The sequence below is a fragment of the Leiobunum rupestre genome, chromosome 6, assembly GCF_980474605.1.
Source record: "Leiobunum rupestre chromosome 6, qqLeiRupe1.1.hap1, whole genome shotgun sequence".
Classification (NCBI taxonomy): domain Eukaryota; kingdom Metazoa; phylum Arthropoda; class Arachnida; order Opiliones; family Sclerosomatidae; genus Leiobunum; species Leiobunum rupestre.
The window spans coordinates 59,546,385-59,570,576 of record NC_143389.1 but is presented as its reverse complement, the minus strand read 5'-3'; the positions used below and the strand labels follow the sequence as shown (position 1 = coordinate 59,570,576).

Sequence of the window (24,192 nt, the reverse complement as noted above, 5' to 3'; positions counted from 1 at the left end):
AAATGGTCGGTGAAAACTGGGAATTTGAATCTGATAATATTGTGGCAACCCTGGTGGTTTAATTTCCGTAGTTGGTAAATTAATCTATCTCTCAAAATAAAGAAGCGAATTCGTTTCCGCTCAGAGGCGGCGGATTCTTCGCACCCTGTACGTGAAGTTTTATCATCGCGTCCCTCTGCTGTTACACGCTGGCCTGGTTCCCAATCTTCCTCAACCATCCTCGGCCAAATATCGACTCGGTCGGGTGTCTGCCCAGCTCGCTTCCCGGGCTTTCCTGGAAACGGCGCTGGTTCGACGGGGCAAAGGCTCAAGGAGGAAGGGGGGGGGGGGCGACGAAATGACTTACCTGCCCCCCCCCCCACACCTCTGTATAATGTTGCCCTACACGTTAGAAACTCTCCGTTTCTCTCCTTTTGAGCAATGAAGAGGCTAAGCCCGCGCAATAAAACGTGTAGCGGACCGTGTAGTGTGTGCCTAATTTATCCTTTATTACGTTACCAACGCGGTGTTTAGCTAAAATAACCTTATTAGGGTTACGTTCAGATGTAAAACTACGTAATAGTCGTAAACAAATTCAATTTATGGTGAAATTTAATGTCTCCACGCGTTCCGCGTACGCGTTTTATCGCAATAGGCTGAATTCCGGTGACGGGAGGGATTCCCCTTTAGAAGTGCCATCGTGTTATGATGCGCTTTAGATTGGTTATATATAACGAGACCCTGATCCGATATCGCCTCTCTCCTGGCCCTCGGCTACGCTGTCAGGTGACTGAGATAGGTAACGATAGTCCGAACTCGGTCGTGCCCTTTTTATAAGCTTCAACTCGAGTCAACTTTATTTCCTTTTAACCTTTTCTGCCAAAATTCCCGCGCCTGGAAATTGGCTATTTTACGACCGCCTTATGTTTAACTCCCGATAGCGCCTTATGACGATAGTTAAGTGGGAATACGCGTTGCTAAGGCGCGTTTTTACTACATGTTTACGTTTAAACTAGCACTTTTGTTTCGTAAATAGCGTACTTAAAAGAATTTGGGCTGGCGTTTGTTATTTTGAAATTTCCTCTTCAATATGTGGTGACGCGCATTAAGCTTTGTCTGGGAATTTCCTAAGCAAAATAACCAAATCTATATTATTTTGCGGTGTTAATATTGTTGGGTATATAATATGGGTTATAGAATGTTTTGCACTCATATTTTTTCCCCAAGTGTAGAGTTTTCTTATAATTCCTATATTTCTGAAAATGGTCTTATAAAATCCTAAATTTCTCAAAACTGAGAAAGTGGAGATTTGTCTTCAAGCGCTTTAAGAGTTTAATTTTGACTTATATGGTGTTGTCTTTTCGGTATTTTAATCATATAAAATCGTATAAATCTGTAATTTGCCTTGTAACTGTCCTAAAGCTCTGGTATTTTAGTCCTATAAACATCCTTTAAATCTGTAATTACTGTAATTTTAATCCTTTAACTGTCCTTTAAAATCTGTAATTACTGTAATTTTAATCCTTTAACTGTCCTTTAAATCTGTAATTACTGTAATTTTAATCCTTTAACTGTCCTTTAAATCTGTAATTACTGTAATTTTAATCCTTCAATTGTCCTATAATTACGATATATGTTGGGCTAATGATTGGGAGTCCTGTTAGAGCAAAAGTTAAATAAATTTTATAAAAATTTCATAATATATTTGTTAATTTTTTTTTAGATTTGTATAAAATTATTCAGAGAAAAAACTATTTAAAGTTATAACAATCTTGATGGAAATGTAATTAGTCATTTTCAATACTGCTAACACTATCAAAACAATCGGGCTCCAAAATATTAAGGCTATCATTAACGTTATCAAATCGGTCTGGATTCTCTGGTTAAATTAGAACAAAAGACTTATGTTGGTTGTTTACCGAAATATTTCTGTTATTTTTTACCGAAATATTTCTGTTATTTTTTACCCCAAATTACGTTTGGGCGGCACGCGCTACATCGGGATGCTTAAACATATTTCTTGATTAAATCCATACCGAAGACGCGACCTCTGCTTTAAATTAATTAGTAGTAGATTGCAATTTCCAAGTACGAGAGCCATCGAAATAATGACGTTAGCAGCTGCGACAGAGTCGGGAAAATTAATTTTCTTCCTCGTCAATGATGCCTCGTGTTGTACCGGCGTACCGACGGAACTAGGAAACGTTTGTAATCTTCGGCAAAACACGCCACGACAGTTGACAGCCGTCAGAAATAACGGGACATTCACCCTTAAAAACAATTGTGTACCACTACAACCATTTATCTACCGGTTAAGCTTGTTTGGAACTCGCAAATATGACACCTGGCTCGTGCAATTTATACGATTTATTTTGGGATTTTGCAGGGCTGGAAAAAAGCCAGACCAGTGGTTTTAATATGTTATTTCCGGTTGTTTTCGGCCAAAGCCGGCTAAAATAGAAACAGCGTAGACTTCACTTATGTACCTCACTTTCTAAGTAGGAAATTGTCCGCTGTTAGTGTTGTAATTTAGTAACTAAACAAAGTAAGCAAAATTACTATATTAAATAATTAAATTGTTGATTTCCTCCTAGTTCTTGTTTACGACGCGCCGACCGAGGCAGCGAACCTTAGAACATTTAACCCACCCCTCTTCCCCCCCAATTAGATAATTTGAACCCCCCCCCCCCCCCCGTTTGTTAAAATATGAAACAAAAGCCAAACTAAATAAAAGCTATTATTTTAGTAAAATTTTTAATTTAAAAAAAAAGCCAAAAAAATCTAGATCTTTTTCAAGTAGCTACAACTGGATTTAATAAGGTGGCTATAACCGGTATGGCTGGTTCCATGCCCAGGATTTTGCTGCCCGTCTCTGTGGCGATGTCTAATCGCGTCAAGATAAAACTTGTTTTTTGGCAGAAAAATGGGCGATTTCGTCGGAACAATCTTTCAACTACGTTCCATAAAGATTTTGGGCTAACATTTAGCGGCAAATATATATATCCTGCTAATTTCAACACTTGTATAGACATTGGCGTAACTAAGGTCTCTGTTGCCCGCCCGCGAAACTCGTTTAGGAGCCCCTTATCATGAGCCCTATTTTTGTCCTGAATCTTAAGGGGCCCTTCTTATCACGAGAACGATTGTTGTCCGGAATCTTAAGGGGCCCTTCTTATCACGAGAACGATTGTTGTCCGGAATCTTTAGGGGCAACTGGTCGCGAGAAGGATTTTTGTCCTGAATCTTAAGGGGCCCTTTATCGCGAGAACGATTGTTGTCCGGAATCTTAAGGGGCCCTTCTTATCACGAGAACGATTGTTGTCCGGAATCTTAAGGGGCCCTTTATCGCGAGAACCATTTTTGTCCGCTGGGTTGTTATTTACGCCACCGAGTACAGTTGAGAGAATGAATCGAGACACTCTAACTCTCTATATAATCGTGCCTCGACCTTCGCTACCGTAATTTTCCGAATATTGACGGGCGGCTTTTCTATCTCGTTGACCCTATTTATGCAGGCTGATTTCGCGGACGAGATAAACTAAAGATTAATCAGAATGGTCGATTTTCCAGATTTGAGCATTGATGACATCGAAAATTGCCTCTATATATTATAATTATCTAATCTGACGTGTTCCCTAGATTAACGGCGTATAATTGTTATTTTCTGTCTCCGCAGCGTCTCGATCCACCTTGAAACGTATCGACCCGCTTTGTTTCCAAATCTGAGAAATGTGGAAATTAAAATTTACAACTCTCCCCATTTTGATTCATCGATTTTTAACACGGGGAAATATATACCGCTCTGTATCGATTTTCGTTTAGTTATGACGCGATTTGTGTGAGGTTTTTCCTATTTAAAACGGAACTAAGGTTCCCTGTATTCCGTTACTGCGCTTATAGTTTTTCGTTTAAATGTATTTATTGCGTATTATCGTTATTGATTATCTAAAAGATAGGGCATTTGGGTTCGTTATAATGGTTTGAACAAGAGTTGTAAGTCGGAAAATGACAGAGGCCTTTTATCCGGAAAATTTTCAGTATTTTTCCATGATTAGTCTAATATTGTTTGCAAATTTAATTAAGGCGGCATTTTCGCCTCATTTTTTCGAATCTAAAAGTAAAACAAAACCTATAGACTATTTTAAACTGATTAACAATGTAACACTATTAATGTTTTGTAGTATGTTTACTGATTTTAGACCTTTTATATCGATAAAAACATTAAAAAGTAATGTTTAAGTTTTTTACTTTTCCGATTTACGGAAAATTTTCTGAAATTTTCCCGCATTTTATTTTTTTTTTGGAAAATTAACAACTGTAATTTGAACTTAATAAAACCAGGTTGTGTTAAATGTTATAAATCAATAAATTACACTAAGTTAAATATGTTGGAACAAAAAGGTATCCCTGAAACAACCAAATCGTTAACATTTTTATTTGAAAAGTCGAATTTCGTATTTTTGTAACGAAATCTGCCGACTTGTCAAAATGCGACTCTCTAGTTTCGGCTAATTTTTCGTCCTTGGCGACATTCGTCCTCAAATTGGGCCGACCTAAGGCGGTGCCTTTGTATTGATTTCTGCCTTTCCGTCGTCCATGCTCGGTAATTCCCCTCATCTCATCGAGTGTACGTCCAACCAGTTGACCACTTCTACAATTAATCCCTTCTCTCGCGAACATACTCGAGTGTGTCTTTGAAGGGAACGAAATTGATTTCTCAATCGTCTTTTCTACATTTTTATACTTATCTTTTTTGGTTCCTAAGAGGCTTCTTTCCATTTGCATTACATTTTATTCAAACACTGAATCCTTAAGTGTAATTTTTATTTTAAAGTTTATACAAATAGTAGGCCTAAGTATTGATTTGAAGTTTTTTAGAATATTTCCATGGTTTAATTTAAGAAAACTTGGTAATATCTCTCGTACTTCCTTTCAACAAGTATTCCAATTCTTAAATAGTAACTATATCGTAACTGCAATTAATAAGAACGTAAATTTTATTATTTTGTAGTCTTATCACTGGGTTTCTACTAGTTCACTCGTATGAAGAAATGAACGTTTAATCATAAACTTTTAAAAATAACGGACGTTTTTTGTTTTTTTTTTAAACATTCTGACTCGTTATCAGCTGACTATGAAGTAGTGGCATTGCCCAAATGACACGTCACCACCGCTATGTATCAAATATTAGTCCGCAAAATGGCGACCGTTACTTTTTTGGATTTCTTCACCGCCGCTTTTTAATTACAGTTTTACTATAATTAGTTTGCGCTCTACACCTACAAGTTTTTAATACATTAACCTATATTTCAAATTAATTACAAAACCACTTTAGGGATTATCCATATGTTAGGTTCTTTAACCAATTTCGTTACCTTTTTCTCGCGCGTGTCGCATTTTGTCACACTCCGCGAAACCTTCATTTTGGAAAAAATAAGTTTACTTCATTTTTATTGTTTCTTTACGCTGTACAATTTATATTGAAATGTCTTAAAAACTTCTTTATCTTTGAATGTGACTTTGCAAATTGAAATCCTTTGCACTTTGGTAACAGTTTCACACTTTTGAGACTTTCCTGACCCTCGTCCTAATATCATGACGTTATTTATAAAAGTCACATTTCTACAAAATGTACCGCGATTGCAAATGAAATCTCTTACAAGGAGACTACCCGAGGTGGTTATCACCGATTTTGTTGAAACTCGGGGGTTAGGTAGACCTTATGGTAGTATGAAAATTTCCAAAGGGAAAAGTTGCAATGGGCTTTAGTTTTCCCATGGCAACCGAAAATGTTTTTGATCTCTCAAAACAAAAAATCTCCTTTTAAAAAAGCATGGGATTTTCTCGGTACTTACTTAAAAAAATTATATTTTCAAAACTTACCCAAAAAGATAAATTTGACCTATTTTGGGTAAAATTGATCAAGGATTTTGTGTAAAATTTATCAATGTTGATTAAATTTTAACAAAATTTGGGTAACCGAGAAAATCCCATGCTTTTTTAAATGGAGAGGTCAAAAACATTTTCGGTTGCCATGGGAAAACTAAAGCCCATTGCAACTTTTCCCTTTGGAAATTTTCCTACTACCATAAGGTCTACTTAACTACCGAGTTTCATCAAAATTGGTGATAACCACCTCGGGTAGTCTCCTTGTTAGTCGTGATTTAAAAAGTCAACTCAATTTTGTACGATTCGTAACAACCTGTAGACATTTAAAAACTGTATTACAAATGACTCTTAGGAGCGAGAGGCAGTTTAGGCAGGAAACCTCGTGTAGGAAATGCGAGGGCGTGTTCCCATTTTGCCAGTCGTACACGATTTCGGCGGGATCAGCTTGAATGTAATAGTGCGAAATTGTGTTAGTATATACTCCGGATCATTGCCCCGAGAGTCGAACAAACCCCCGGCACTATAGCGCCTTACGTAACGGCGTCTACAATTCGCAATCATTTTAACAAAACGCATTTGTAGCCCCCGACGACTAAAGTGAAAAACATTAAAAGCGTCTCGAACTATATCGGCAGTCCTCAATATAGGAATTTCTTAATTTATCGTTATCGTTAATACTATACCGCGTAGTTTTTCGCTGTAGAAACGTCGGATATCATTCGCTATCGAGAGATAAGGCGGTTTTTGGAGAGGGCGGATTCCCTCTTAATCTGCTTTATAATCGTAACAGCTTCCATCGTCTTGTCAAAGTTAGTATTAGTATTGTACGGCTTAGTCGGGTTTCCGCGCGACGCTGTTCATCCAATTTTGGAAATTATTTCGACTTTTTTCTTTTCGTAACTAATTTGTACCAATTTTCTCGTCCATTTCGGGAATGTAATTGACGAACTCGAGTGGCATTGACAATTATCTAAATACGCGATGGTTAGAGAATTTGACGAAGAATGTAGTTCGGACGCGGGTTCCGAATATCGAGTGGAAATTATTTCGCTGTCTGATTCGGAGTCTCAAGGCCCGTTGTTATCCGAGAAACCCGTTGAATCGAAGGACGGTCTTCGGAGTAAGGAAGGCGCTGCCCCAATCGAGGAGAGCGTGGCCCCGAGAAGGCCCAGTTCGTTCTTCTCGAAATGGGCGAACAAATCTCCGGGGAAAACTATTTCTATTTGGGAGTATTTGAGCAATTTATCCGTTCGTAAAAACAGGTAATATTCTACCGCTAGATTTTATACGTCATTTAAATACTTTTGGTGGTATTTATCATGGACTAATTAACAACAGGGACGGTCCAGATCTATAACATTTCCCTTTAAAGACCCCAAAAAGGTATTAACGCGTTCAGCAGCGTTTCCAGGCAATATTTTTTATCCTGGTGATTCAAACGGTCATAAACTGGAAACTGATTTTTGAAATTTCGCCATCTGTCGGAAAACATTTTTAACGGTTTTAGCGGTTGCAAACGTGTCTCATAACCATCCATGTTAGTACGTTAAATAGTATTTTGAATTGGATTTCTTGAGTTGGCTTAAGACGCGCTTTATTGACTAATATATCTACTATACTCGAGCGGACTGTTTAAATGTCGTTAATTCTCTTCCGTAGGTCAAAGAAGTCTGACAGTTACGGCGCCAAACCATCGCCTCCCATCGTCTCGGCCAGGTCAGTCGTATTTTATTTGTACTTCCATTTACTCGTCTCGCTACGGTGTCATCTCTGGCAGGGATAAAGTAGCGCTGTACCAAGCGCCATTGAGGGTGGGCTGGTATGAACGCTCGCCCTCCATTCTTTGTATAAATATTTCCTTGGCGCTGAAGGGACTTTTAATCTAAATGTCGTTGTCGGACCTCGAAATCCTCAGGACGAAGTTATTTTCGCCATCTCCACTTCACGCGTGTGCGTGTCGTGTCTTAATCAAACCGACTCGCGGGAGTTTCTCGCGATGGACAATTTTGTAAATAAGTTTTAATTTATTTTGATTCAGCGCCCCGACGGCCAAGAGCCAAAGCGTGGACAGTTCTGGCGTGGTCAACCCGTCGGACGATCCTACTTCGGACTTCAAGGTCGAGTCGACTACCATCAGCGCTCCGGCCACTACTGAAGTCCCGCTCACGCCTTCCAAGGCCTCACCAGGTCAGTTTTGTCCTTTTATTATTCATAAAGTAGAATAAATTTATGTTCGCGAAAGTATACGATTTTAAGGGTTATTTTTGCAACATAATAAATTTTATCGCGAATTTAGATTTGTACTGTTATTATTACAGATAAAAAATTCTCTTATATTATATTTCCTTTTTCTATTCAAAATTCTACTTGAAATTATATTGAACTAAAAGTTATAGTTTTGTATGTTTAAATTTCCTTTACATTAAGAAATATAACGAAACAAAATTAAAATTTCAATAAAATAACCGATTTAATATAAATTTTCCTAATTTAAGCGAATTAATTACGCGTGAAAATCGTGTTTGTTACGTATTGAAAATACTTCTTATTCTCGGAAAGATAAAGCAGCGGGTACGATTTATCTGTAAATTCATTCCATTCAAACTCCGACACTCATTCTTTTAATACTCACGGTAAATTCAATTTGCATGGAAAAGAAATTCTTCCAAGCTAATTAATAAACCACCAACAGCCCCAACAAATAAAAAATAAAACAATCCCGTACCAAAAGAAAAGAAATTACCATTTGAATGGTAATAGCGCTTTTCTTTTCTTTTATTTTAAAATATATTAACAGGGTTTCGCGAGACATTTGATCAGTATGGCGGCCACGGATCAAAGCCAGGTCGCCATTGTAGAAATAGGGTGAAACTAGCCTTCCATCCTAGTGATGGTCACGTCTCGCGAAAGCTACCCGTAGAAAGGGACCAAAAGAAGGATATTTAAATAAGCCCCCTCCCCCTTCCTAGGACCGTGATTAAAAAAAACTGGGTAAAACTTGGCCGTTACATTAGTAGCCCGCGTGTTTTTTTCTGGCTTCCTGCGAAATCCGGCTTCTGCTTATTGTTCGGCTGGAATATTAGGCCGGGCCTTTGCAGACATTAACCTCATTAGAAAAAAGAGAAACGAAGAAGCGGAAAAGAAAGGAACTAAATTTAATTACGGGGAGCTTTCGTTCCCTCTCTCTCTCTCTCCTTCATTGCGAGCACTTCTCTTTCGGTGTTAGTATCCCGGACTGGACGGAGAAACCAAACTGTTCGGAGGGGGGAATTTGATGGAATGGCCAGAAAAAAGATAGTCGAGGACCGCGTTGCCATACGTACTATAATCATGGTACAAATACCATCATTTTGCATCATATTATAAGTGGTACTATAATTTTGAGAGCGTACTATATAGTACTAAAATGTACCAGATTTCGAACCTATTTTACTATAATGGTACTATTTTTATATTAACTAGACATAAAATCGTCGCCTGAAAGCAAAAACCACGTAAATTTATACTAATTGTAATTAAATAGGGTTCGTACACGACCTCGAAAAGTCAGGGAATTTTAAAATGTTTCGAAGAGGTCAGGGAATTTTAAAATGTTTCGAAGAGGTCAGGGAATTTTAAAATGTTTCGAAGAGGTCAGGGAATTTTAAAATGTTTCGAAGAGGTCAGGGAATTTTAAAATGTTTCGAAGAGGTCAGGGAATTTTAAAATGTTTCGAAGAGGTCAGGGAATTTTAAAATGTTTCGAAGAGGTCAGGGAATTTTAAAATGTTTCGAAGAGGTCAGGGAATTTTAAAATGTTTCGAAGAGGTCAGGGAATTTGGAAATGTTTCGAAGAGGTCAGGGAATTTTAAAATGTTTCGAAGAGGTCAGGGAATTTGGAAATGTTTCGAAGAGGTCAGGGAATTTGGAAATGTTTCGAAGAGGTCAGGGAATTTTAAAATGTTTCGAAGAGGTCAGGGAATTTGGAAATGTTTCGAAGAGGTCAGGGAATTTTAAAATGTTTCGAAGAGGTCAGGGAATTTGGAAATGTTTCGAAGAGGTCAGGGAATTTGGAAATGTTTCGAAGAGGTCAGGGAATTTTAAAATGTTTCGAAGAGGTCAGGGAATTTGGAAATGTTTCGAAGAGGTCAGGGAATTTGGAAATGTTTCGAAGAGGTCAGGGAATTTGGAAATGTTTCGAAGAGGTCAGGGAATTTTAAAATGTTTCGAAGAGGTCAGGGAATTTTAAAATGTTTCGAAGAGGTCAGGGAATTTTAAAATGTTTCGAAGAGGTCAGGGAATTTTAAAATGTTTCGAAGAGGTCAGGGAATTTTAAAATGTTTCGAAGAGGTCAGGGAATTTTAAAATGTTTCGAAGAGGTCAGGGAATTTTAAAATGTTTCGAAGAGGTCAGGGAATTTTAAAATGTTTCGAAGAGGTCAGGGAATTTTAAAATGTTTCGAAGAGGTCAGGGAATTTTAAAATGTTTCGAAGAGGTCAGGGAATTTTAAAATGTTTCGAAGAGGTCAGGGAATTTTAAAATGTTTCGAAGAGGTCAGGGAATTTTAAAATGTTTCGAAGAGGTCAGGGAATTTGGAAATGTTTCGAAGAGGTCAGGGAATTTTAAAATGTTTCGAAGAGGTCAGGGAATTTTAAAATGTTTCGAAGAGGTCAGGGAATTTTAAAATGTTTCGAAGAGGTCAGGGAATTTTAAAATGTTTCGAAGAGGTCAGGGAATTTGGAAATGTTTCGAAGAGGTCAGGGAATTTGGAAATGTTTCGAAGAGGTCAGGGAATTTGGAAATGTTTCGAAGAGGTCAGGGAATTTGGAAATGTTTCGAAGAGGTCAGGGAATTTTAAAATGTTTCGAAGAGGTCAGGGAATTTTAAAATGTTTCGAAGAGGTCAGGGAATTTTAAAATGTTTCGAAGAGGTCAGGGAATTTTAAAATGTTTCGAAGAGGTCAGGGAATTTTAAAATGTTTCGAAGAGGTCAGGGAATTTTAAAATGTTTCGAAGAGGTCAGGGAATTTGGAAATGTTTCGAAGAGGTCAGGGAATTTGGAAATGTTTCGAAGAGGTCAGGGAATTTGGAAATGTTTCGAAGAGGTCAGGGAATTTTAAAATGTTTCGAAGAGGTCAGGGAATTTTAAAATGTTTCGAAGAGGTCAGGGAATTTTAAAATGTTTCGAAGAGGTCAGGGAATTTTAAAATGTTTCGAAGAGGTCAGGGAATTTTAAAATGTTTCGAAGAGGTCAGGGAATTTTAAAATGTTTCGAAGAGGTCAGGGAATTTTAAAATGTTTCGAAGAGGTCAGGGAATTTTAAAATGTTTCGAAGAGGTCAGGGAATTTTAAAATGTTTCGAAGAGGTCAGGGAATTTTAAAATGTTTCGAAGAGGTCAGGGAATTTTAAAATGTTTCGAAGAGGTCAGGGAATTTTAAAATGTTTCGAAGAGGTCAGGGAATTTTAAAATGTTTCGAAGAGGTCAGGGAATTTTAAAATGTTTCGAAGAGGTCAGGGAATTTTAAAATGTTTCGAAGAGGTCAGGGAATTTTAAAATGTTTCGAAGAGGTCAGGGAATTTTAAAATGTTTCGAAGAGGTCAGGGAATTTTAAAATGTTTCGAAGAGGTCAGGGAATTTTAAAATGTTTCGAAGAGGTCAGGGAATTTGGAAATGTTTCGAAGAGGTCAGGGAATTTGGAAATGTTTCGAAGAGGTCAGGGAATTTGGAAATGTTTCGAAGAGGTCAGGGAATTTGGAAATGTTTCGAAGAGGTCAGGGAATTTGGAAATGTTTCGAAGAGGTCAGGGAATTTGGAAATGTTTCGAAGAGGTCAGGGAATTTTAAAATGTTTCGAAGAGGTCAGGGAATTTTAAAATGTTTCGAAGAGGTCAGGGAATTTTAAAATGTTTCGAAGAGGTCAGGGAATTTTAAAATGTTTCGAAGAGGTCAGGGAATTTTAAAATGTTTCGAAGAGGTCAGGGAATTTTAAAATGTTTCGAAGAGGTCAGGGAATTTTAAAATGTTTCGAAGAGGTCAGGGAATTTTAAAATGTTTCGAAGAGGTCAGGGAATTTTAAAATGTTTCGAAGAGGTCAGGGAATTTTAAAATGTTTCGAAGAGGTCAGGGAATTTTAAAATGTTTCGAAGAGGTCAGGGAATTTTAAAATGTTTCGAAGAGGTCAGGGAATTTTAAAATGTTTCGAAGAGGTCAGGGAATTTTAAAATGTTTCGAAGAGGTCAGGGAATTTTAAAATGTTTCGAAGAGGTCAGGGAATTTTAAAATGTTTCGAAGAGGTCAGGGAATTTTAAAATGTTTCGAAGAGGTCAGGGAATTTTAAAATGTTTCGAAGAGGTCAGGGAATTTTAAAATGTTTCGAAGAGGTCAGGGAATTTTAAAATGTTTCGAAGAGGTCAGGGAATTTTAAAATGTTTCGAAGAGGTCAGGGAATTTTAAAATGTTTCGAAGAGGTCAGGGAATTTTAAAATGTTTCGAAGAGGTCAGGGAATTTTAAAATGTTTCGAAGAGGTCAGGGAATTTTAAAATGTTTCGAAGAGGTCAGGGAATTTGGAAATGTTTCGAAGAGGTCAGGGAATTTGGAAATGTTTCGAAGAGGTCAGGGAATTTGGAAATGTTTCGAAGAGGTCAGGGAATTTGGAAATGTTTCGAAGAGGTCAGGGAATTTGGAAATGTTTCGAAGAGGTCAGGGAATTTTAAAATGTTTCGAAGAGGTCAGGGAATTTTAAAATGTTTCGAAGAGGTCAGGGAATTTTAAAATGTTTCGAAGAGGTCAGGGAATTTTAAAATGTTTCGAAGAGGTCAGGGAATTTGGAAATGTTTCGAAGAGGTCAGGGAATTTGGAAATGTTTCGAAGAGGTCAGGGAATTTGGAAATGTTTCGAAGAGGTCAGGGAATTTTAAAATGTTTCGAAGAGGTCAGGGAATTTTAAAATGTTTCGAAGAGGTCAGGGAATTTTAAAATGTTTCGAAGAGGTCAGGGAATTTTAAAATGTTTCGAAGAGGTCAGGGAATTTGGAAATGTTTCGAAGAGGTCAGGGAATTTGGAAATGTTTCGAAGAGGTCAGGGAATTTGGAAATGTTTCGAAGAGGTCAGGGAATTTGGAAATGTTTCGAAGAGGTCAGGGAATTTGGAAATGTTTCGAAGAGGTCAGGGAATTTTAAAATGTTTCGAAGAGGTCAGGGAATTTTAAAATGTTTCGAAGAGGTCAGGGAATTTTAAAATGTTTCGAAGAGGTCAGGGAATTTTAAAATGTTTCGAAGAGGTCAGGGAATTTTAAAATGTTTCGAAGAGGTCAGGGAATTTTAAAATGTTTCGAAGAGGTCAGGGAATTTTAAAATGTTTCGAAGAGGTCAGGGAATTTTAAAATGTTTCGAAGAGGTCAGGGAATTTTAAAATGTTTCGAAGAGGTCAGGGAATTTTAAAATGTTTCGAAGAGGTCAGGGAATTTTAAAATGTTTCGAAGAGGTCAGGGAATTTTAAAATGTTTCGAAGAGGTCAGGGAATTTTAAAATGTTTCGAAGAGGTCAGGGAATTTTAAAATGTTTCGAAGAGGTCAGGGAATTTTAAAATGTTTCGAAGAGGTCAGGGAATTTTAAAATGTTTCGAAGAGGTCAGGGAATTTTAAAATGTTTCGAAGAGGTCAGGGAATTTTAAAATGTTTCGAAGAGGTCAGGGAATTTTAAAATGTTTCGAAGAGGTCAGGGAATTTTAAAATGTTTCGAAGAGGTCAGGGAATTTTAAAATGTTTCGAAGAGGTCAGGGAATTTTAAAATGTTTCGAAGAGGTCAGGGAATTTTAAAATGTTTCGAAGAGGTCAGGGAATTTTAAAATGTTTCGAAGAGGTCAGGGAATTTTAAAATGTTTCGAAGAGGTCAGGGAATTTTAAAATGTTTCGAAGAGGTCAGGGAATTTTAAAATGTTTCGAAGAGGTCAGGGAATTTTAAAATGTTTCGAAGAGGTCAGGGAATTTTAAAATGTTTCGAAGAGGTCAGGGAATTTTAAAATGTTTCGAAGAGGTCAGGGAATTTTAAAATGTTTCGAAGAGGTCAGGGAATTTTAAAATGTTTCGAAGAGGTCAGGGAATTTTAAAATGTTTCGAAGAGGTCAGGGAATTTTAAAATGTTTCGAAGAGGTCAGGGAATTTTAAAATGTTTCGAAGAGGTCAGGGAATTTTAAAATGTTTCGAAGAGGTCAGGGAATTTGGAAATGTTTCGAAGAGGTCAGGGAATTTGGAAATGTTTCGAAGAGGTCAGGGAATTTGGAAATGTTTCGAAGAGGTCAGGGAATTTGGAAATGTTTCGAAGAGGTCAGGGAATTTTAAAATGTTTCGAAGAGGTCAGGGAATTTTAAAATGTTTCGAAGAGGTCAGGGAATTTTAAAATGTTTCGAAGAGGTCAGGGAATTTTAAAATGTTTCGAAGAGGTCAGGGAATTTTAAAATGTTTCGAAGAGGTCAGGGAATTTGGAAATGTTTCGAAGAGGTCAGGGAATTTGGAAATGTTTCGAAGAGGTCAGGGAATTTGGAAATGTTTCGAAGAGGTCAGGGAATTTTAAAATGTTTCGAAGAGGTCAGGGAATTTTAAAATGTTTCGAAGAGGTCAGGGAATTTTAAAATGTTTCGAAGAGGTCAGGGAATTTGGAAATGTTTCGAAGAGGTCAGGGAATTTGGAAATGTTTCGAAGAGGTCAGGGAATTTGGAAATGTTTCGAAGAGGTCAGGGAATTTTAAAATGTTTCGAAGAGGTCAGGGAATTTTAAAATGTTTCGAAGAGGTCAGGGAATTTTAAAATGTTTCGAAGAGGTCAGGGAATTTTAAAATGTTTCGAAGAGGTCAGGGAATTTTAAAATGTTTCGAAGAGGTCAGGGAATTTTAAAATGTTTCGAAGAGGTCAGGGAATTTTAAAATGTTTCGAAGAGGTCAGGGAATTTTAAAATGTTTCGAAGAGGTCAGGGAATTTTAAAATGTTTCGAAGAGGTCAGGGAATTTTAAAATGTTTCGAAGAGGTCAGGGAATTTTAAAATGTTTCGAAGAGGTCAGGGAATTTTAAAATGTTTCGAAGAGGTCAGGGAATTTTAAAATGTTTCGAAGAGGTCAGGGAATTTTAAAATGTTTCGAAGAGGTCAGGGAATTTTAAAATGTTTCGAAGAGGTCAGGGAATTTTAAAATGTTTCGAAGAGGTCAGGGAATTTTAAAATGTTTCGAAGAGGTCAGGGAATTTTAAAATGTTTCGAAGAGGTCAGGGAATTTGGAAATGTTTCGAAGAGGTCAGGGAATTTTAAAATGTTTCGAAGAGGTCAGGGAATTTGGAAATGTTTCGAAGAGGTCAGGGAATTTGGAAATGTTTCGAAGAGGTCAGGGAATTTTAAAATGTTTCGAAGAGGTCAGGGAATTTGGAAATGTTTCGAAGAGGTCAGGGAATTTGGAAATGTTTCGAAGAGGTCAGGGAATTTGGAAATGTTTCGAAGAGGTCAGGGAATTTTAAAATGTTTCGAAGAGGTCAGGGAATTTTAAAATGTTTCGAAGAGGTCAGGGAATTTTAAAATGTTTCGAAGAGGTCAGGGAATTTTAAAATGTTTCGAAGAGGTCAGGGAATTTTAAAATGTTTCGAAGAGGTCAGGGAATTTGGAAATGTTTCGAAGAGGTCAGGGAATTTGGAAATGTTTCGAAGAGGTCAGGGAATTTGGAAATGTTTCGAAGAGGTCAGGGAATTTTAAAATGTTTCGAAGAGGTCAGGGAATTTTAAAATGTTTCGAAGAGGTCAGGGAATTTTAAAATGTTTCGAAGAGGTCAGGGAATTTTAAAATGTTTCGAAGAGGTCAGGGAATTTTAAAATGTTTCGAAGAGGTCAGGGAATTTGGAAATGTTTCGAAGAGGTCAGGGAATTTGGAAATGTTTCGAAGAGGTCAGGGAATTTGGAAATGTTTCGAAGAGGTCAGGGAATTTTAAAATGTTTCGAAGAGGTCAGGGAATTTTAAAATGTTTCGAAGAGGTCAGGGAATTTTAAAATGTTTCGAAGAGGTCAGGGAATTTTAAAATGTTTCGAAGAGGTCAGGGAATTTTAAAATGTTTCGAAGAGGTCAGGGAATTTTAAAATGTTTCGAAGAGGTCAGGCAATTTTAAAAATGTTTCGAAGAGGTCAGGCAATTTTAAAAATGTTTCGAAGAGGTCAGGGAATTTTAAAATGTTTCGAAGAGGTCAGGGAATTTGGAAATGTTTCGATAAGGAATTAGAAAAGGATTCGAAAATGTCAGGGAACTTTAAAACGACGCAAAAAAAACCAGGCAAATAAATTTTTGAAAGAAAATATTTTCAAGATTTTTATCTCAAACCATTTATTTACTCTACAAAAATGAACAGGGAAAATTCTGTCAATTTGGTCAGGGAAAACCTGGAAATGTCAGGGAATTTAAATCCGGAAATTTTGTACGAACCCTTGGTATAAAATTGCCAAATTTCGCCTAAAATAAGAGAAGGCGAAATTTTAAATGTGGCAACCCTGTAATTAAGTCTAATTTAGAAATATCCCGTGAACTATAAACCAGAGTTTATAGTAAATACGCTGCGCAGAAAAAAAACGTGGTAGGTAGGTGGTATCCATCGGATTAGGTTTCGTTGTCGCGCGATGGAATTTGCTAACGAGATAGCAGAGTCTCGCTGAGATGTCGAGACAATTTGGGGCTGGAACTACTTTAGTCGGCGCTCTTTTTTTGAGGTAGGTTTCCCCCTTTTGTTGTTTAGTTGTATATAGTCGGAACGTGGATTACTTGGTAGCGCTATTAAAGGCTTATTTACCCCAGCCTTCCTTCCGCCTCGGGGGTGATACCGCTTCTCCGGTCCTTGTCGCCACTAGCGCGCCTTCTCGAAAGATGGCTATCGGTGGCCACACTCGGCTGGACGCCGTCGCCTCCGGCCAAATCGACTGTTTCGCGGCGGGATGTTGACACGGGAGTGAGGAAGGCTTTGCACCTTTTTCTGTTCGTGTTTCTCCCTGACTTTGGGATTATTGGTGATCCCTTTAAGAGCCCCGAAGCCTATTTTGTAAAAGGAACGCCAGGGTCTTTATTTCTCTCGGGTGGAATGCTCGAAATATTTTTAAGCGCAGCTAGCGCTAGAGGCACCGTTTTGAATCCGAGGGGAGCATTCGTCAATTGACGTATTTTTATTTTCAATTTGACAATGGGTGAAGTTGGTGTCACCTAGTTTATAGAAGAAAGGTTAAAGGGTGTACGAAGTTCCGCATTTATTGTGGGTCAACGAATTTCGCGAAACTGCCAAAGGGTGATTGACGCGAGTTACGTTACATAGTGTTTAGCCGACGATTTTTCATTTTAGTTTCTACTCCATTTAAAGGCCGACTACATAAATCTTCGGTTTACTCTGTCTTTCACTGGAAGTAGGCTTACTGCAATACACGTGTGCAGGGGCGTAGGAACGTTCTAGAAGTTGGAGGGGGCAAAGTGAAACGGAAAGGGGTCTGGAGAATGGTTTTGAATTTTTAATGGAGTGTAGCTTCTTCGAATGCATGTGTACTTTTTCTACTATATACATTGGCGGGAAAAGACTGAAATTTAAACACAGTTGAGGTTCTATAAGCTTTATTTGCTTCTAAAATGATAATTTGAGCCTTTTGAAGATTTCAACTGACCAAAAGTTGGAGGGGGCAATAACATTAGTTGCCCCTCCCAGCAAAATTCTAGGGAGGGGCATTGCCCCCCCTGGTTCCTACGCCCCTGCACGTGTGCCACGCAATCGGCCTACTTCCAGTGAGTGAAAGACAGAGTAAACCGATGATTTATGTAGTCAGCCTTTAAAGTTATACCAGAAAATAATTCATTTACGTATCTCGATGTTATTCGCTAGAAATCTAAGCACGCTCCCGACGATTTTGAAAAATAATGGGAGGTGAAGAGCGTAATATATTGCAGGGCCCCCAGAGGTCCTATAATTCCTATAAAATCCTATATTTTCCAAAATGTCCTATAACATCCTATATTTTTTTTGGAAAAATCCCCAAAAATCCTATATTTTGGATAATTTGCCCATTTCAAATCCCGCCACTCAGTTAAATTGCTCGATTTAACTATAGATTAAATTCCTATACTTTTGTTATTGTTAACATGGTTAGCTACTAGTATATTTTTGTGATAAAATGGTAAAATATTTTCTATTTTTTAAGTAAAAATAAGTTTTATTTCACTAAATATACATTTTGTTTTTAAATGCATAAAATTAGTAAATTAAATAGCATATATAATCCTATAAAATCCTATAATTTTGAAAACTTTGTCCTATAAAATCCTATTTTTCGTATAATTAAAATTGAAGATTTAAGTTGATTTTTTCACACATTTCATTGGTGTATTAGTAATTTATACATTTCCTAAGCGAAGTAATAGACTCGGTAAATGTTGATCCTGAGGGGCTAACCACTGTCAGGTGGCCTGTTCACCGATTACGCGTACCCAACACTGTTAAATGTACAGACTTTAAGAGTACGCGTACTCTCATTAGTACAGTCAAAGGTACGAGCGTGTACACCGATTACGCGGAGTGACGAGCCTCTCTAAACATCCGCGATTTGACGGGATCTTCGCGGCCTACGAAATCGGTTTCGATCCTGGGAAGAGATACGCGTTTCATTTTAATCAGGGCTGCCACGGTATCTGGAAAACCTGGAATTCCTGGAAAAGTCAAAGAATTTGAATATGGGTAAAAATCAGGGAAAAGTCGGGGAATTATCAAAATTAATATTTAAAATCGGGGAAAAGTCGGGGAATTATCAAAATTAATATTAAAATCAGGGAAAAGTCAGGGAATTATAAAAATTAATAATAAAATCAGGGAATTATTAAAATCAGAAAAGTCAAGGAATTATAAAAATTAATATTAAAATCGGGGAATTATTAAAATTATTATTAAAATCGGGGAAAAGTCAGGGAATTTTAAAAATAAATATTAAAATCAGGGAATTATTAACATAAGGGAAAAGTCGGGGAATTATAAAAAAATAATATTTAAGTCGGGGAAATGTCAGGGAATTATTAAATTATTATTAAAATCAGGGAAATGTCAGGGAATTATGAAAATTAATATTAAAATCGGAGAAATGTCAGGGAATTATAAAAATTATTATTAAAATCAGGGAAATGTCAGGGAATTATTAAAATTAATATTAAAATCAGGGAAAGTCAGGTAATTATTACAGTTATTATTAAAATCAGGGAAATGTCAGGGAGTTATTAAAATTATTATTAAAATCAGGGAAATGTCAGGGAGTAATTAAAATTATTTGGGCAATGTCAGGGAATTTAATTTCGGTTTGCAAATAGGAACCTTCTAAAATATAGATTAAATACAAAATAAGGCAGGGAAAATCTGAAAGTCGGTCTATTTGATTGTGAGAAAACTGTGGCAACCCTGTTAATGCCTAGATGGATACTTATCTCGTAAGATTCTTATAAACTTCCGCGAATACGTAACCTCGTTCGACGGCGGTTTCCGTTAGTAGAAAACAACCGGGCCGTGCAGAGGCATTTCGGGCCCCGGGGCAAATTATGTCATCGCGAAGCTTCTGAATTTTTCAAAGGGGGGGGGGGTGAAGGGCAAGGCGATGGTCCGCTATCATTCCGGGCCTCAGTAAAGCGCGTTTCTGGGCGCTGTGGATACGCGGCCCTGGGAAATAAGCGAGGTAAAGAAAAATGGCACTTCGCGAGCGGTCTTATTATTGGCTCATTAGAGCGGAATATTGGCGAGATTGCGCGGTTAGAAGCGTCTATGGGGCAAATTGAAAGTTCTCCTGTTGCGGCAGCGGAGGCCCGCGAGAAAGAGCCCCTCTTTAACGCTTAGTCGGTCGATTCCCGGACTCATCAGTCCATTTCCGTTTCGGCCGAGATAGGATGGTGTGGCCCGGCCATTATCCTTTCCGGCGCGTAGATTCAATACAGCCGCTATTAGGGAAGGGAAGGTGAACTTATTCCGTATATTTCATTCGATCGAACTAATCACGGTTTCTTATCGATGTAACAGCGTTCTTCCAACAATAACGAATTTGACTAACCCGAATATTCGTATATATGCTAAATCTCGTTTCGTTTATCGAACACGCGAAACCTTTTCCGTTAAGAAATAAAATAAAACATATTTTTTGTGAAAAAAAAATGGAGGGGAAGAGGAATTTGAATATTTTGCAGTACCTGGGTCCCGACTTGCCTTTTTTATATATATGGGACCGAGGAGGGGAGGGGGCGTGAGCGAGACGAAAATCGATATTTGCGGGTACTTCCTCTCATTTCCGTTTCGTATATATTCGTTCTTTTTATGTTTACATTTCACATTCGGCACTTTTGGGTCGCGCGCGCGGCATAATGCTACTTTACTTTTCCGCCCCCCCCCCCCCTCCACAGCCTTCCCTTTTCAAGAGACATACCGCCTCCCGTTAACTCCCTCCCCCCTCTGCCGAGAAGAAACAAGATGGCATCGACTATAATAGTTGCCTCACCCCTGTTACCTTGAATGGAGGTCGAAAAACACCTTTTGTTATTAAGGGTCGCGGTCAGGGCACTAGTCACGGCATTTGACTACTAAAATTAATCGAAATCTCTGGGCTCACAAGTTAATAATAATTGCGAATATGGCGTTATAATAAATTCATCATTCATCAATCCCAATTTTATTTAAAAAGAATTGTGATCGGCCAAAGTCACGTAACTCGAGTGATAATAAATTTATATTTTAATTCTGACGGGTAAAGCCAAATATTGGCTGTCCTGCTTGTTTTTATACCCCAATTTTTACCCCCACTTGTCAGTGACTACTAAAATAAATTAAGATGGGAGGCTCACTAGTCAGACTGACTACTAAAAAATTATCCTTATGTCCAACCATGTTAGACCTAGAAGCAGCAAACACAAGGAAAACGCAGCTAGCCTTTAAACACGCTAACGCAGTGCTGTGTACGCATTTCATTGGACGAACCTTTTCGCTGAACGTTTTACGGAAAGGGGGAAGACAATTTCGGTATTTTCCTCTTCCGACGGCAGCAGGCGCTAAAGCGTCTAACCAATGAAAACTGTACACAAGAAAATCCACTACTTTTGACGGGTTGCGTTCTCCTTGTGTGGGGTGTTTGTTGCTCCTAGATTAGACAGAACTGATAGAAATGGGCGTTTATTCATTTTCTTTCCTTCCTACGAGCATGCACGCGAGTCACAAAATAAGTCACTTGTTTATGTAATAGTTTTCTATTTGATTGCTCAAGATTAGCTCCGTAAATGTCTCTGACGTCATAGATCTCGCCCCGATCGACTAGAGTAAAACCGCAAATGGAACATTCAATGAACATATTCCCGCGCTTAGTTTTTTTCGTCTGCTAGTAATTTGAATTATCGCGTCTTGGTCTGCCATTTTGCCAAGATATCTAAAAGGATCACGCGAAAATTTGCTCCGATCTCGATCCGTTGATCTTCCGAAATCGGCAGATCGGTTTTGGGCACCCGAGGGCGGCAAATGGAGTCTTGATCGGAGTCTATTGTTAGACGTCTTTATTTTAAGTTTCTATCAAGTCACTTCAAGTGCCGTTGATGATAAATTGGCGTTTCGCGGGGTCCCATTTTTACCTGGTTACTAACATAAAAATATGTAAAGAAACTAGTACAATACTTATTTTACGTAGTTTAGAATGTTTGGTATTTCGGTACTACCGAATGCGGCATCTACACCGTCTACGGCAGCGTCGATTACGACCGCCTCACTATTTCTCAATCTTGAGAGGGTGAGACTAAAAAGTATGTGACCAAGGCCTAATTCCCCCGAGTTTCACAAAGAAGAAATTTAAAAAGTGTTGAGGGCCTAGAGCCTGTAGTAAAGAAAAACTTTTTCGGTAAGGGTATATTCCTGGTCCCTACAGCTAGTTCGGGCTTTAGGTTCTCGTCCGAATCGATTTTGGTGCAAAGAGCTCTTCCCTCCGATGCTAGAAACGCGTCTTTTTTTCTACGGTCCGTAGGTGGCCCGTTATCTGCGGGCCTACTGGCCGTCGTTCTAAACGCTTTTGCCGGCACGGACGCGTAGACTTCGCGGCGACTTAAAACGCGGATTTTATTACGTTTTAACCTCGGTTATACGGTGTTTTAAAAGGTCGCCTTTTCCGCCGTTGTTTCGCTTATCGAGTTAAACGCCTTGTTTATCTTGTATGCAGCGAACGAGCCTCTTTGTATTCCAACAAAGGCTTAGGGTGGTTACACCGTGGCTTTTAATACGCTTCTTCGTGAGATAACCGACGGGAACTCGGACATAGTTAAATTTGTGCTAAAGACTTTGAAGTATTCAGTTTTAAATATTCCATTAGTGGTAATCCCTTGCCGCTTTAAGAGATTATATAATTAATTTTTACGCGTACGATTAAATATGTATAATATGATATATTATTCTTAAAAATAGCGCTAGCGAGTGAAAATCGTTAAATCCTGGTATAGTCGGCTTCTCTCTGAACAGCGCTGCGCTGCGTGTCGAACACTTCTACAGGCGCTCGTAGGCCAAAATTAGACTGAAATTTCTAAGGCGAAAATATTTTTATCCCCATTTTAGTTTGGTTTATTTTCAAGAACTTTTAAATTTAATCTTAATTTATTAATAATGACAGGAATCCATATCTCTACTTGGAATGCTTATCGCGGCAGTTTTTCGTCTCGATGTGGCTGACGTTTTTTTTGACGTCACTATGTTAATTTAACAAACAACAACGTGAGAGGGGAGCGCGCGCGGAAGGATTTTTTTTCTGGTAGGCGGGGCCAAAGCCTTCAGAGTGATCTTACCATACGCGATATGGCAGGATAAGCATTCCGAGTAGAGGTATGGATTCCTGATATTGATGATTCATAAGAAGAATTAAAAAATCTCGAGTTTATTTTAGTAGAAACTTCCACATGGGGATGTAAAAAGAGATGACTTCGTAACACTTAACTTTCCCGTTACCGATACCACGAGCTAAGGGACTTTCGTGTTCTATTGCTGTTATTTGGGCTTATTTTCTACGCAATAACATAAAAATAGGATAAATTGCTATTAGTAAAAAGGTGGGCGAAGAATCTAAAGTATGTTTTCTAAGAGGGTCTTCGCGTGTAGGAGTAGAGAGGGCGGAGAAGACAAGGTCTTTGCCCCCCCCTCTTTCTTTCGCAAACTGAAGAGTTGTTCAATCGTCCGATTCCCTCGAGGAAATTCGAAATTGATGGTTTCGCTGCCAACTTGCACACCCGGCAATGGCTCCTTCCTCGGTCCTGCCCACCCTTTTTTCCCTTTATTATTGGTTGACAGTCCTAAGCGACTTCTCGCCGATTTGTTCCTGGCTGAAACACGCATTCGAGAGCGATTGATCAATTCTACGTTACGTTTACTCCACTATTTTTATGTTCGAAAACAAGGGACATCGTACATTTAGTTTTCAACTTTAAAAGATAGGAACTGATAACGTTAGAGTTGATCAAATTTCTACCTAATGAAGTCTGTTTCATCGCCCTAGTTTTAGTTCAGAGTTCAAAGCGACGCTCCGCTCAACGGAAATATACACTCGCTTAGAGTTGTAAGTCGGAAAATATTACGGGAAATTACCGACGTGTTTTCCGGAACATTTTCCGTATTTTCACGAAAAAAGAAATAGGTTTTCATTCCGTGATTATCCTAATATTGTTCTAAAATTTAAATTTCGTGGCATGTTCACCTCATTTTTTTCGAATCCAAAAGTACAATTAAACCTCTTAGACTAGTATAAAATAAAAACCCTTCCGATTTGGGTAAATTTTCCCGGAAAATTAACATCTCTAAAATTATCCGGTACAGGAAGGCTTCTCTTAAACGATCTTGCCATCTAGCGGTGACATTTATTATCTTATAAAAATTTTAAAAACACTAGTAAAAAGTACCTTTACTTCGTGGATTATCTTATCTTTTAATCTATCAACAAATCACGCGGGCATTGTCAGCGATTCAAATAGTTGAATTGGGCAGTTACCCAATTGTTTTTTAATCGGAACTAAATTAATTGTAGGTTTAATAATTATAAAAATCACGACATTTATCCTGAAACCCAAAATACGAGTAGTAATCGTTCTCCTTAAAGGCCGACTACATAGTTATTCGGTTTACTCTGTCTTTCACTGGAAGCTGGCTCGCTGCAAGACACATGTGCTATGCAAGCAGCCAACTACCAGTGAGAAACAGTAAACCGAATAAATATGTAGTCGGCCTTTAAATACCATTTTCAAAATCTTAGAATTGTCTGAAATCCTAATTTCCTTGGTATTAAAAGCCACTAAAACGTATAACCGTTTTTTAACGTT

The 24,192-nt window shown here is 38.0% G+C and overlaps 1 protein-coding gene across 1 annotated transcript in view; it reads left to right on the top strand.

Moving 5' to 3' along the window:
- mtd (TLD domain-containing protein mustard) overlaps positions 1-24,192 on the top strand; it is a 73,735-nt gene that overhangs the window by 31,057 nt on the left and 18,486 nt on the right. Inside the window, exons 3-4 of the mRNA XM_090177204.1 lie at positions 7,528-7,584; positions 7,907-8,055. Of these exons, the coding sequence (XP_090033330.1) occupies positions 7,528-7,584; positions 7,907-8,055 (206 nt within the window). The remainder of the gene's footprint in view (positions 1-7,527; positions 7,585-7,906; positions 8,056-24,192) is intronic.